The sequence below is a fragment of the Lissotriton vulgaris genome, chromosome 8 (assembly GCF_964263255.1).
Source record: "Lissotriton vulgaris chromosome 8, aLisVul1.2, whole genome shotgun sequence".
Lineage (NCBI taxonomy): Eukaryota > Metazoa > Chordata > Amphibia > Caudata > Salamandridae > Lissotriton > Lissotriton vulgaris.
In genome coordinates, this window is record NC_141696.1 from 1,172,849,526 (window position 1) to 1,172,862,844 (window position 13,319).

At 44.1% G+C, this 13,319-nt stretch overlaps 1 protein-coding gene across 1 annotated transcript in view; it reads left to right on the forward strand.

The window, feature by feature from the left end:
• The first annotated feature begins 1,310 nt into the window (after window positions 1-1,310).
• WDFY2 (WD repeat and FYVE domain containing 2) overlaps window positions 1,311-13,319 on the forward strand; it is a 538,880-nt gene continuing 526,871 nt past the window's right edge. The window contains exon 1 of the mRNA XM_086935032.1: window positions 1,311-1,499. Within this exon, the coding sequence (XP_086791158.1) occupies window positions 1,363-1,499 (137 nt within the window). The 5' untranslated portion in view covers window positions 1,311-1,362. The remainder of the gene's footprint in view (window positions 1,500-13,319) is intronic.

The following is a 13,319-nucleotide window of genomic DNA, read 5'->3' on the forward strand; positions in this document are numbered from 1 at the left end:
GTGGTCAGAGCCAACCTGGAAAGAGCACAAACTATCTACACCAACCATTACAACAAACGAAGGAATGTGAAAGAAACAGGCCTGGAGAAGGGAGAGTGGGTGAGAGTCAAGCTGGCCACTCTACAGAAGAAAGGGGACAGTAAATATAGCAAACCGATGCAAGTTAAAGAAGTGTATGATCGAGCGGCCTTGCTGAGCGACGGAAATGTGTGGTCCCAGGACCGCATGGCCCGGTGCAACAAGGTATTGAGCTGGGAGCAACCCGGAATGGAATGGGAAGATATGGACGATGTAAACACTGGAAAAGGACAAAGAGTAAGTGAGCAAGGTGACGGAGCAAGTACAGAGATGGCGCGAGAAGGTGAAGGAGCGAGCGAGAGTCAAGGAGCAGAGAGAGACTGGCCAGGGAGAAGCATGAATGATGATGGAATGGCGAGTGAAGAAATAGAAGGAACTGAAGTGCAAATTTATGGGACTCAAGGGAACCCCCTCAGGGTTACCAGGAGCGGAAGGCAGGTGGTAAGGCCCTCCAGATTCCGAGACTTTGAATTAGACAATGACTTATAAGTGTCTGCTTAAGGTTCAGTAAAAGGGGGAGATATGTAGTGTGTGTTCTAGTTTATGCACGTCACGTTGTACGTGACGTGCAGCGGCCATGTTGGCGGGATGCGCGCGTATCCGGACATTGCGCGCCGAGTATTGAATGAAGACGGCAGCGCCGGCCGGCGCTCCTCGAGTGAAACTTAGTTCCTGTTAATAAAGAACAGTTCCAGTACACCTTGTTAACTAACTGTGGTTATTGGCGGCAACATTACACTTCTCAAGTTTTTTTTTAAATCTTCCACTTACCTGTTGTAAAATGTTGGCATGTATGTAATAGGTACCTCAACATCCGACTTGCAAGGGGTAGTAAGCGCTATATAAATGCAATTACAATACAGAGTACAATTCAGTACTGGTCGTCGTTGAATAAGTGGATATTTTTTAAAGCAGTATTATTTTGAAGCACATGTTTAGCAAATTAGCATTCTGTTTATGTATAACAACTTCGTATTTGCAAGCGAGTGACGTCAGACACGGTACCCAAAAATGAGTATTCTAACCTGTATTGAACGTGAAGAATCCGAAAAACACCGCCTGTCTGCCTGACCCTAACGTGGCCGCTGCCGACAAATCAGCGCAGCATGCAAATAGTGCGAGTACTACCAGTCTGGAAATGGCAGACTTGTTCCCGGAAGTAATGCGGCCCCGCCCACTTATCTGACAGGCTTGCGACGACTCCGCCTCCAGCTGCTACTGTCTGTGTTTTGGTTCCTGGTAGCAGTAGGATGTGAGAGCAGTGGGCGGGCAGTAGTGCTCAGCATGGCGGCCGAGATCCATCCTAAGCCGTTGACCCGTAAACCGATACTGCTCAGTAAAGTGGAGGGCTCCCAGGAGCTGGTGAATATGGCAGTAACAGTTCCCAAGGAGGACGGTGTTATCAGTGTGTCAGAGGACAGGTAAGCAGCAGCAAGTGCGCTTATTTACGATCAACCAGCAGCACGGGCAGCATCCCTTTAAGCGATACCTGCACATACCCAGTCACTCCGGACCTACCCTGCATCTCCTTTAGCCTCTACAATTTCTGAACACATATTATATATGCCGATCCTGCAACCGTTGAACGGGTATTTCACGTACCTCCATAATGCCCACTCACTCCTGGAAAGGCGCCTCCGGTAGAGGCATCTCACAAAAAAGCCGAAGACATTGTGCAGCCAGCAATGGCAGTTACGGCACTAAAGATGCCAGAGCGACCTCTTTGACAATGTCTCGTGGCTTTCACAGACCACAAACTGACACAACGGGAAACTTCAAATGCAAGTTATACAGACCATATGCGCTCTCTATACACACGTCCACCGCGCAGATTGATATGGGCTACATATACCCTTACTATTTTTTTTTTTTAATGTCGATCGTGATGCTTATGAAATTTGCTATTAAATCCACCAAGATATGGAACGCATTAAACTAGGATTCCGTTGGCTTACATTAGAAGACTGTTTTCCAAAACATTCGAGGTGCTGTGTCACTGCAAGGATGCTGTTACTACTTGTGTCACGACTGTATCATGTGGTGGTATGCAGGACCACATGCGTGAAATAACCTCATCTCCTAGTATCCCTACCGATACCTTGATACTTTAAAAAAACTTTAGGGATTTAGGTTGTCATTGGCTGTCAAAGCTGTGCTTAACACTGAAGTAATATCCGTTACCAAACATCTATAGTGCCACAGGCTTGGCTTGTAAATGAAAGTGTCTCTTTGGTCATTGATGGGTTTATACATTTCCCTTGTCCTTGTCTTATACCCATGTATCCATTCACCAACTCTTTCTTGTATTTGCCTAGTCAAACACAAACTCAGCAACATATGCAAGATAAATTACAAGATAAAGTTAAAAAATGAAAGAAAGCTGCTGTTAAATATGTAGGGCATATGCTTGCAAAATTAGACATAGATGGGAGTGGCTGTTTTACATGGGTATTGTATACATTGTATCACTGATCAGGACTCGAAAAATCATAAAAATTTAGTAACTTGAATAAACTACTCGACCTAACTGTAATGTACTTGACCCGTGGTCTCAAACTGTGTTATCCCATGCAGTAGCAAGACAAACTGAATTTTGATCTCTGTCTCCTAAAGTCAGCAAATGCGACAAGATAACAAGATTTAAAGGCATCTTTATTGTTTATTCACTTTGTGAGCAAGCAGAACACCTGTCAGCTTGCCCGAACGGGCGAGTAGGCCCTGAAAATAGCTAGTCCTGATTAAATCTGGCTCACCATAGCGAGTGGATGTTTTGAGCCTTGATGATTTAAAACTCCAGCATGTCTATCGTGGAATGGTGAAACAATGATACACTATGGGTAATACCATTTATGTTAGTCTCCTGGATTAGAGGCAGTAGCTGTGCGCTAAAAATGAAAAGAGCAGCAAGTAAGTGGCCCATTAGCACTGTCTTGGGTGTTGTAGTTTGCTCGAAATAACAAAAAATAGTGTAGTGTCATTCCTATATTCCCAATAGGCTCTGCGCATTGGAAAAATATATCCTATAGATGTGACGTAGGACTTATGTCGACTAGATCTCTATCAAATATATTAAAGTTAATTGTGAGTGCCAGCTAGCTCAGAGGCCACTAGAAACTTTCTCGAATTCACAAGAAGGGATTCGTTTCTGACAACGCATAAACATGACAACTTTGGTTTTCCCAAGATAAAAATGATCTTCAGAGTCGTGGAAACAATAGATTGATATTTTACTCAGTCATTCCTGCATGCTTCGTTTCATCAGAGGTGCAGAGAAATAGAGAGACAGGCGTTTTCAATAAAAGGTATTTATTGAACAGTCTTCTTTCTCATGCAGAAGAAATGAACTGCTACAATCGTAATACTGGCTGTAAAGTATAATGCGTACAGCCGGAAGAGTATTATAAAATAATACTGTAAAAGCATGGTATGGTTTCTAAGCCATAAAATTCATACATAAATAAATAAAGACTAAAAAAGTACTCAACTGGTGCTTCTAAAATACACCTACCCCGATGTACCTAACCTAAGTCTAGTACGAGGGAAGAAGTAAGTGTGGTGTAGCATAAGTTTAGTATTCTTTTGCCAAGAATCCATCCAAGATTTCTCTTCGGGTCTAATCAGCTCCGTACCTTGGTTTAGAATGAAGGAGGTCAGTCTCAGGACTCGATTTCCCAACAACTCGCAAGAGTAGCTTGGAAACACTGGAGCTGGATTTCTCGGCAAGAGAAAAGACAGCGTCTCTCTCAATGCGTCTGCTGGAGGGTCGGCTTCCTTCGGCCCTTGCTGTAGCGAGATGCGTCGGGCAAGTAGGTAGTCAAACTGCTCCAAACCACCGTGTTTGCTATGGCAAGTGTGGGCATATTTATACCTTGAAGGTGCAGAGTTTGACGTAAAGGTGGACATAATAACGTCATCAAAGAGTCTCAGTTCTTTGAAAACTCCATGAGTTCTTGGACAAATCAATATTCAAGCAAGGGGAAGTCCCTAACTGCTGAAGCAGAGTTTTCCAAGAAATCGTTGTGAATTTTCGGAACTAGTGGAAGTAGCCATGCCGTATTTGTACTGCATGAGCTATGTCTAAATATGGTAATGATTCCTATGCCTATATAAGGACATGGTGATTTATTCCTCCATAAAGGCATGAATCGGGAAAATTACACTAGGGTCCTAAAATGCTATACAACACCCACTCCACTTTATTATGTTCAACATTACTAAATTTAAGCACTAAAACATATCTAAAGCATGTGTTTACAATCCCACCCAAAAATACATAAAAATGCATTTTAAATGGTTGCACACGAAAATGAGCAATAATACTGTAGGCATATAAAAGCAATGATTTCATTGTAAGCATAAAATATGATATTGGCAATGCTAACTGAATGAATCATAAAAAAATTATATTTATGAAATGGCTCTAAATACAGAAGAAAACGGTCAAGACCATCCCATAGCAGAATATGTAAGCTGTTTTGTTTGTGGATAAGGTAAATATCGTTTCTAGGAAGTATTCAAATAATTCTTGTTCTCTAAGAATAGTTCTACTTTAAGCAGATTACTTTGTGCCAAAGTTCATTTTTGGAAAAAAGTCAAATCAAATCGTAGAAAAATAGAGTTCCAAAGTTATGAGTTTTTTGTTTTGAAAAATGAAGGTCAAATTCAAAGTTGATGGAACGCTGTGTGCTAATTTTTCAAAAGTTATTCTTGATGTCAGGAGAAAACATTAAACCTTCTAGGCTGGCAAAGAAATAGTCTACCACAGTAGGAGAAAGTTGAACCACTTCATTAAGTAGATCAATCGTACACAGATAAGAAGCATCGCCGTCAGCGTCAGTCGCATTAGCAATATTCGCAGTAGATGGTACCTGTGTACCCGTTGGTCCACGTATCTCACCCTCAGCTGGAATTTCCGGTGAGACCTCCATGAATGCCGTCATCAGAATTGGTAGCCGTTGGGGGAAACACAATGCATGAGCCGTTACCGAACCAAGCAAAGCGTCAACATCCGTTGGCAGTGCTGATGGAAGTGTTAGACAGATATCCAACTCGCATTCCTCTCCACAAAGCAGGCATCGTAGAATAGGTAAGATGCAATCTTGCCAGATTGGTCTGAACGATAGGAACCACGTGGTATTCAGATCTCTCAAACGAGCCAAGCCAAGAATCTGTGTTATGCGTTCACGATACTGCATTGCCAGTAGAGTGTTCTCCATGGTAATATGGGTATCGCTCGTGACTGGACTTGCCATATCGGAGCAGAAGGAACAAAAATAGTATCCCTGCTATGAGTCCCAAAATGAGAGGCAGGCCGCCGAACACAGAGTGCACAAAGTTTGGAAAAATACACAGGACTGCTTCAAAGGGTGCTAACAGTCTCGAAAAAATAGTCTTAAATGCATGTACTATACCACTGGTATCAGACATGTGTAAGATACGACCTAACATTTCTGTGAAATGTATGGGGCAGTTTGTTGATAATAAGGCATGTATATCTGCAGAGGACCTTGCAACTTGCAGATCATACATCTCTCTGGACGAGGTCAATGGCACAGTTTTTTGTAAAAGAATGGCTTTCATTCTGCTTACAGTATCAATTCGTATAGAAGAGATGTTCAGTGAAGGCCATAGGGCGACTCCCCATCTGTCTTACTTTTAGGAAACAATACTTGCATACAGCAAGTGACCCTGGTTGACACACTAACGAGATAGGCTATTCCTGGCATCATTCCACAACAGCTGTGATCATTCAACATTATGTAGCTCCCATTGGAAAGCTGCCTAAAAATTGGCTCTATCACTGCTGCCAGGGAACCCTGCAGGTGGCACGATAAGTTGTTTGAGGAACCATCACAGGCTCCATGTAAATTAATGCCCTTACATAGAAGTGTACCGCTCAATGTGGTTTTGCAATTTTCACCACTAAGAAATACCTCCTTTACCCCACTCCAACATTTGTGTGTGTATGGTAAATCCCAGGTCGACTTTATGTATTCTTTACCCAACTTTTCATCCAGGTCTGCTTGTATGTGTTTTAAGCAATACTGAAACTGGAAAATAGTCACTGGTATCCTGATGGTGCCATGTATTATCCATTCAACGTCTGGTTTCTCAGAAACCGTTAATGGTAATCTTTCCAGTTTTTCTATGTTCAGCACCGTATAGTCTGCTCCCCTTCGTGCCAAAGAGATTTGTTTATCTGTAAGGTTAAATCCAGTAAACAATGACGTGGTGTTGATTAGACACAAAGGCACATAGCCTGAACGAAGGTTTTGTAACGTCCATCCTAGCAGCATTATAGAACGCAATTAACACTGTCCATGTTGTAACATGAGCAAGTCTTGTACCATTATGTCTATGGCAGAGGATACAATGCTGTCCAAAGAATACATTCTGGATGACAGAGTTATTAACCCATTGTCAACCACAGAGAGAGCTTTCTCTAAATTAATTCGATCAATTTCTCGTATTCGTTCTGCAGTTTCCATTTGCGTGACTTTCCATGCTTCATTACAAGCAGCGTAAATACCGGCATATATGAAACGTTTATGACGTTGTTTGCGAAGTCCTAGTAAGAATTATCTCAAATCAATGCCATCTTTAAGTAAAGTTAAGTGTTGTTTTATATCTGGGAGTGCGGATTTTTGTAGGCACTTAGGCACAGTTTTCCTACACTGCAAGTTGTTATTATCCCTGGATGTTGTCTCTGGATATATCTTGGATCTGGCCTAGTTAATGTAAACCCTTGTGTCTTGTTCAGGAATCTATCGTGACAGTTATTCGTGTCTGTGGGCCAGATTAACAATTTTTTCCAGTCAGGGTTAGTTCTGTTCTGATGTAAAATATATTTTACGTCTACCTGCTCATCTGTAGTTCTATTACTATCAGGTGTGGGCTTCGGTATGGACGGTTTGTTTAAGTCTTTTATCTTAGCCAGGCCAAGACAAGATGTCTGTTGAACAGTTTCATTTAAAAACAGAATTTGTTCTGGGATGATGCATGCTCCAAATAAGGCTTCTAACCCTTGCACCTTCCAGTCTTTTGTGCCCCAGACAGTTTTTGTCTCAATGTTGTCTTTCCAAAAGTCAAAACCTAATGTGGACAATTGAGCATAAAAGGTTGCAGAATAAATTTGCTTAGTATTAGTCAACATACTTTTCATGCCTGTCTTATTAACATTTTTGAAGTAAAATGTTAATGGATTTGTGATATTAAAACCTGAGAAGTATGAACATTTTTCATAAAATGTTTTTGAGCTACCCTTTGGTGGCGTTGGACAATGTTCCCATTGATTATAAGTTAAAACATTTCTAGGGTTTGCAGATTTGTGCAAATAACGGTGACCAAAATGGTTAAAACAATACATTTGTTCATAATCTGATGAACCTTGGAAGTATTCATGGTTTGCAAATTTTGCTGACATTTCTAAGTCTGCCATCATGTTATTAACAGTCTCAAAGTCCCAATCATCAGAAAATGTACTGGGTGAAACAAAATCACTCAAGGAAACCTTAAATTGGTGTGGAATCTTCAGCAGCCCGACAGGACCATAAATGTCATAGTCAGTTGTGTCACATGCTATACCACCAGGTAGAGGAACGGCTGTGATGTTTACTGATGACAGGTCTCTTTGTTCACAATGAGATGATTTGTGGGGCTTGAGGAGCAAGTTGATGTTCTTACTTGCTGTGTCCATTTTACTATATTTCCCATCTATCCGCTTTCCCAAACTTAAAACAAGAATGAGCCATAGTAGGAGAAAAAGTACACCTAACAAAATCCAAAATTCAATCCATGGTGAAACCAGATGTGTATTTGCAAGCTGGTGAAAAAGTTCTGTTACTTGTTCCTTGAAAGTTTTATTTGCTGGCCTTGTTTTGGGCTCACTGGGATCCTCAGAAAACGTATCAAAGTTGATGAAATAGCCAGAAGCAGTTCTGTCAATTGTTGGTATCACATCCGGATTATTTGAAATCGCTGGAGCTGCATGTTCCCTTGATATATTAGTATAGTCAGATGCTACATCATTGTAGACAGGAGTTTCTTGACAAACTGTTATTTGGGTCTCAAGAGGCACAAGTTCCATGGCTTTGTTGCATAGTCCTTCTTTTCTTACTGCAGATTCTTCAAAGGTGATAAGTCTTTGTTTGAACCTCTTGGATAGTAGCAAGATTTGGTCGTCTGCTACATGTTTGGAGTCCACTGGGCCTACTACTTATTATCGGCCACATGGTGTGGTTTTACCAGGTCAATTGATACGGACCGGTTCTCCTTTCTTCCAGCAAGGGGCGTCAGTAACACTGTTCTTTATCCGTGGACTGCTTATACAGGTACTGGTTTTCTGCAAGAAGGCCCAAATTCCTTTTTATCCGCTATTTGATCTCCGACCAGATCCCCAATTTTTGGAATCCAGACAGGTCTTGCTGGGACAGGTGGCTTTTCTTCAGTGGTCGTTGGCTTCTGTATGATGTTGCTTAGACTTCTTCTTGTTTCATTTAAGTCCTATAAAACAGCCAAACGGTCTTTGATATCAAAGTGTTTTTGTTCCACTACTGAAGTATGACGATCGAGGTATTCGACCATCATTCTAGTACCGAAAAGGATTTCATATTGAGTGATTCCACCCAGAAAATTTCTTGGCAGGTTGTTAAGACTACGTTGGACACTTATTAGATGTTTGACCCACCCGTCACCCGAGCCTAATATTTATTATTTTATTTATTTAGAGAGTTTTATATAGCGCGGACAAGATCTTTGCAGATATCAGAGCGCTTTACATAGAGGGGTACATGAGGGAGCAAAGTCAGACATACAAATCAATAAATCAAACAGTACAAATAGGTGGCTGCAAAGCCAGTCATGTGAATAATAAGACAACTCATACAAATAAGCAGAGGGGTCAGACATGTAGTACAGATTGTAGCAGCGTATTAAGAGAGTTCGAGATAATAGTTCAAGTGTATTTAGCCATGAGGATAGCTTTTACTTCTTTTTTAAAGAGTGTAGTGGAGGAGATGAGCCTGGTTTCGGGAGGGAGTGAGTTCCAGATCCTAGGCGCCATTCCTGAGAAGGAGCGCTTATATGTTTTTTCCTTCCGGAATCTTCGAGGTTTCAGCAGAAGATTGTTTGTGCCTCTAGTGTTTCTCGCTCTGCCCGAGATTGTCAGTTTCTGAGCGAGGTAGCAGGGTGAGTTTAGGTGTACCGCCTTGTGTGTCATGCAGGCGATTTTCAGATGTATTCTGGCTTCAAAAGGCAGCCAGTTCAGGGATTTCAAGTCAGGGATAATATGGGAGTGCTTTTTTGACCCCGTGATGAGTCTCGCTGCAGCGTTTAGAGAAGCTCTCAGTGGTGCGGTTGTAGTTAGGGGGAGTCCGCAGAGGGCGGTACTGCCGTATTCAATTCGAGGGATGACTAGAGCTTGCACTGCAGTTTGGAAGTCTTTGGCTGGGAGGAAGGGTTTAAGTTTCCTCAGGGTATTGATCTGGAAGTTCGCTCCCTTTGTTGCCTTGCTGATATGTTGCTGCATGTTGAGATTAGAGTCGAGTGTTATGCCTAAAGATTTTGCTGAGTCCACGATGGTGGGTTGTACATTGAGTGCAGTTAGGTGTTTAAGCCAAATTTGCGTGGTGGAGATCTTCGCTGGTGGTGAGATCAGAAGGAACTCTGTTTTCAGGGCATTGAGTTTGAGATGATTGTCGGCAAGCCAGGATTGGGTGTCTCTGATCGTTGAGTTCAGGAGCAAGATGTCTTTGGGGGATTGTAATTTGAGATAAAGTTGAGTGTCATCGGCGTACATGTGAAAGTGTACATTGGATGCTTGTAGCAGGGTGGTGAGAGGTTCCATGACTAGGTTGAACAAAGTTGGGGATAGAGAGGATCCTTGTGGGACGCCTAGCGTTACAGGTATTGGCGAGGACATCAGGTTGTTGCTCTTGAATTTCTGCGTCCTGTTGTTAAGAAAGGAAGTGAACCACTTGAGAACAGTTCCAGATAAACCCATTCTTGTCTTTAGTAGATCTAGTAAATTCTCATGTTTAACGGTGTCGAATGCTGAGGAGAGATCCAGAAGGATGAGGAGGCAGGTGTCGTTTTGGTCCAGCATTTGAAGTGCGTCGGCAATTATGTGAGTCATAGCAGTTTCTGTACTGTGTCCTGCTCGGAAGCCTGACTGGTGAGGGTTGAGGAGATCAAATTGTTCAATGTGTTTAGTCAATTGTAGTTGTGCGCATTTTTCCAGCAGTTTGGCGAGAGTGGGAATATTGGTAATGGGCCGGTTATTGTTGAGATCAGAGGGGTCGGCTGTAGGTTTCTTTAGTAGAGGTGTGACTTGACCAACTTTGAGGGAGTCAGGTATGCTTCCTTGTTGGAGAGAGCTGTTGATAATTTTGGTCCAGAGAGGGAGAAGCAAAGGGGTAAAGTCTTTTACTGCGGTAGCAGGAAGGGGGTCTGTGAGGTGATTGGATGGTTTCAGGGTGCTGAGCAGTTTGCCAATTTCTTCTTCCGAGTATGTGCCAAAAGTTGACCATGTAGCATTGTTTTTTGGTTCAATTGGTGCTAGGCCCTGGGGTTTGGAGTAGAGGCTTGCGTCAATGAGGAGATCGCTCTTTATGTTGTCAGTTTTTTGGATGAAGAAAGCAGCGAAGTCTTCACAGGAGGGAGCCTCACGCACCGTGTTGAGTGGTTGGGGTTGATCCTTGGATTGTGATCTGATTAGCTCAAACAGTTTTCTCGGGCGGTTTTTCGCTTGGTCGAGCTGGAGGCTGAAGAAGTCTGATTTTGAGCGTTTTATTTTCCTGAAGTAGGCGTTTCTCTTTTTCTTCAGATCTTCTAGGTACATTGCAGAGGGAGCTGATCTCCAGGTGCGCTCTGCCATTCGCATGTCTTGTCTATCCTCATTGAGACTCCCGTCGTACCATGGATTGGAGCTTTTTGTAGAGACTCTTTTTAGCTGCATAGGTGCAACCTCATTAATTATCGTGGTCATAGCGTTGAGATAGTGGTCAGTCAAGGTTTGAACGTCCGTATCGCCTGTCGGTGGAAGTAGGAGATTGCAACTGTTAGGGGGTAGGGAGTTTGGGTTGAGTTTCTTCATGTCTCTTTTCCAGACTTTGGGCTTGGAGAATTGAGCCGGGTTAACTTTTTCATTGATGAAGAATGTGATAATATGATGATCTGACCAGTCACAGGGTTGGATGGACTCGAGTTGGATAGATTCCTCTTTGGAGATGATCAGGTCAAGGATAGAACCTTTCTCCTGGGTCGGGCTGTTGCATATTTGGGTAAGGTTAAGGGCATCGAGGTACTTTTTAAGACTATTTACTACCGCGTCATTGCGGTCGTTCCAGTGGAGGTTGAAGTCACCAAGGTATATTTGGGTGATCTGCCGTCCGGAATTGGTTGAGATCATATCCATGATTTGTTGGGAAAAGGTGAAGTTGTCCCTGGGTGGGTGGTAGATGCTGTGAAGAGAGCAAATCGGTTTGCCCTCACTGATAATGTCAAGGCAGATGTATTCCCAGGATGTTGGGGATGGTAGGGTGGTGGAATTGACTTTCAGAACAGAGAGGTTGTTCCTGTAGATACATGCGATTCCACCACCAATTTTGCCTGATCTGTCGAGCCTGATAATGTGATAGTTTGGAGGAACTAGAATGTCCATTATAGGTGTCGAGGATTCAGTTAGCCAGGTTTCAGTCAGGATGGTTAGGTCAAGGTCCAGCGACAATAGGAGCTCAGCAATGGCGGGGGAATGTTTCGAGGCCGATCTGCAGTTGAGGAGAGTGCATTTGAGACTGGGTGTGTTGAGGGTGGTAGGTGGTTCTAGAGAGAGAGGGATTTTTCTAAGGTTATTGGGGATGGAGGATCTGCTGTTTAGTGTGGGGGGTCTAAGGGGATTTGAGTGTATCGTGGGAATGGTGAGGTGTGGGGTGGATGTGTGATTTTGGGGGGCTGGGTCATAGGAGCGGAGAATGGTGAGTGTGTCGAGGTCAGAAGTAGGGTTGTGGGTGCGACGAGGGCGGTTGTTCCGATTGCGAGCTGGGATTGAGGTCCGGTTGGGGGAGAGTTGAGCGAAAGAGTTAATCGGAAGGGCGGAGGACAAGTTGGGCGGGGAGGTGTAGTTATGTGAGGGGTTGCAGGGGCGACGGGGGGGGGGGACGAGGGCAGTTGCTGCGACTATGAGCAGTGATTGGCGCCCGATGTAGGGCGTGTTGTGTGAGGGAGTCAGCCGGAGGGGTGGGGGACACTTTGGGAGGGGAGGTGGAGGTGGGTGAAGGGTGTTTGGGATGTGTGGAGAGTATTTCTTTGATGATGTGCAGTTCTTCTTTGATCTGCATGAGGGTGGCCATGATGCTGTCCATCGAGGGGTAGGTGGTGGAGGTGGGGGTGGCAGTCAGAGGTGAATGACTGATCAGGGAGTTCGCGTGCAGGTGGGAGAGTGGGTTGGTGTTCGAGCCGGGCTGCGTTGTGTTAGCGTAAGGGATGGTGTTTGGGAGGAGAGAAGTTTTGGGCGGTAGGGGTGTGGATGAGGTAGGGAGGAGGTTGGTGGTATGAGTGAGGGCATTGGCATTGATGGTAGGCGGGGGGGTCGAGGTGTAGAATGGGATACTGATAGTAGTGGTGGGGGTGCAGGAAGGGTAGTGGGGGCTGAGAGTAGGAGGGGAAATGGGATTGGAGATGGTCCTGTTGTGGGGAGGGGGAGTTAAATTAAGAGAGGGGGTGTGTTCTACATAGGTGGTTAGAGGATAATGGGGACTGAGAATGGGGGGGGGATAAAGGGGGGGATTTGTCGATATGCGTGTTGTTCTGGTGCTGGACTAGGTTAGGTGTGTTGTGGGTGGGAGCTGTGCTGTCAGGGGTGGGCGGAGTGTGAGTGCCAGCTGTAGGTGTGAGAGGATCGTTGATGATATGTGTGGAGGTCCGAGGGTTGGTAGAAGGGGTGGGGGTGTGCGTGGTGTGTGACGGGGAGCGATCTGTGTCTGTGGTTGAGGCGTGTGTGGCAGCTGCTTGGTGTTGAGCTGGGAGAGAGGGGTTGTGGGTGGGAGATGGGAGGTCAGGGGTGGTAGGGTTGTCCCTGATTGAGGAGCATGTAGTAGTTAACTGGCGCTGAAGTAGGTTAGAAGAGTTGTGGGTGGTGGGAGCTGTGAGGTCATGATTGGTGGGACTGGAGGAGATATGAGTGTTAGTCCGCAAATTGGAGAGGTGCTCTTTGAAAGTGGGGAACAAGTTGTCTAGTAGTTCCA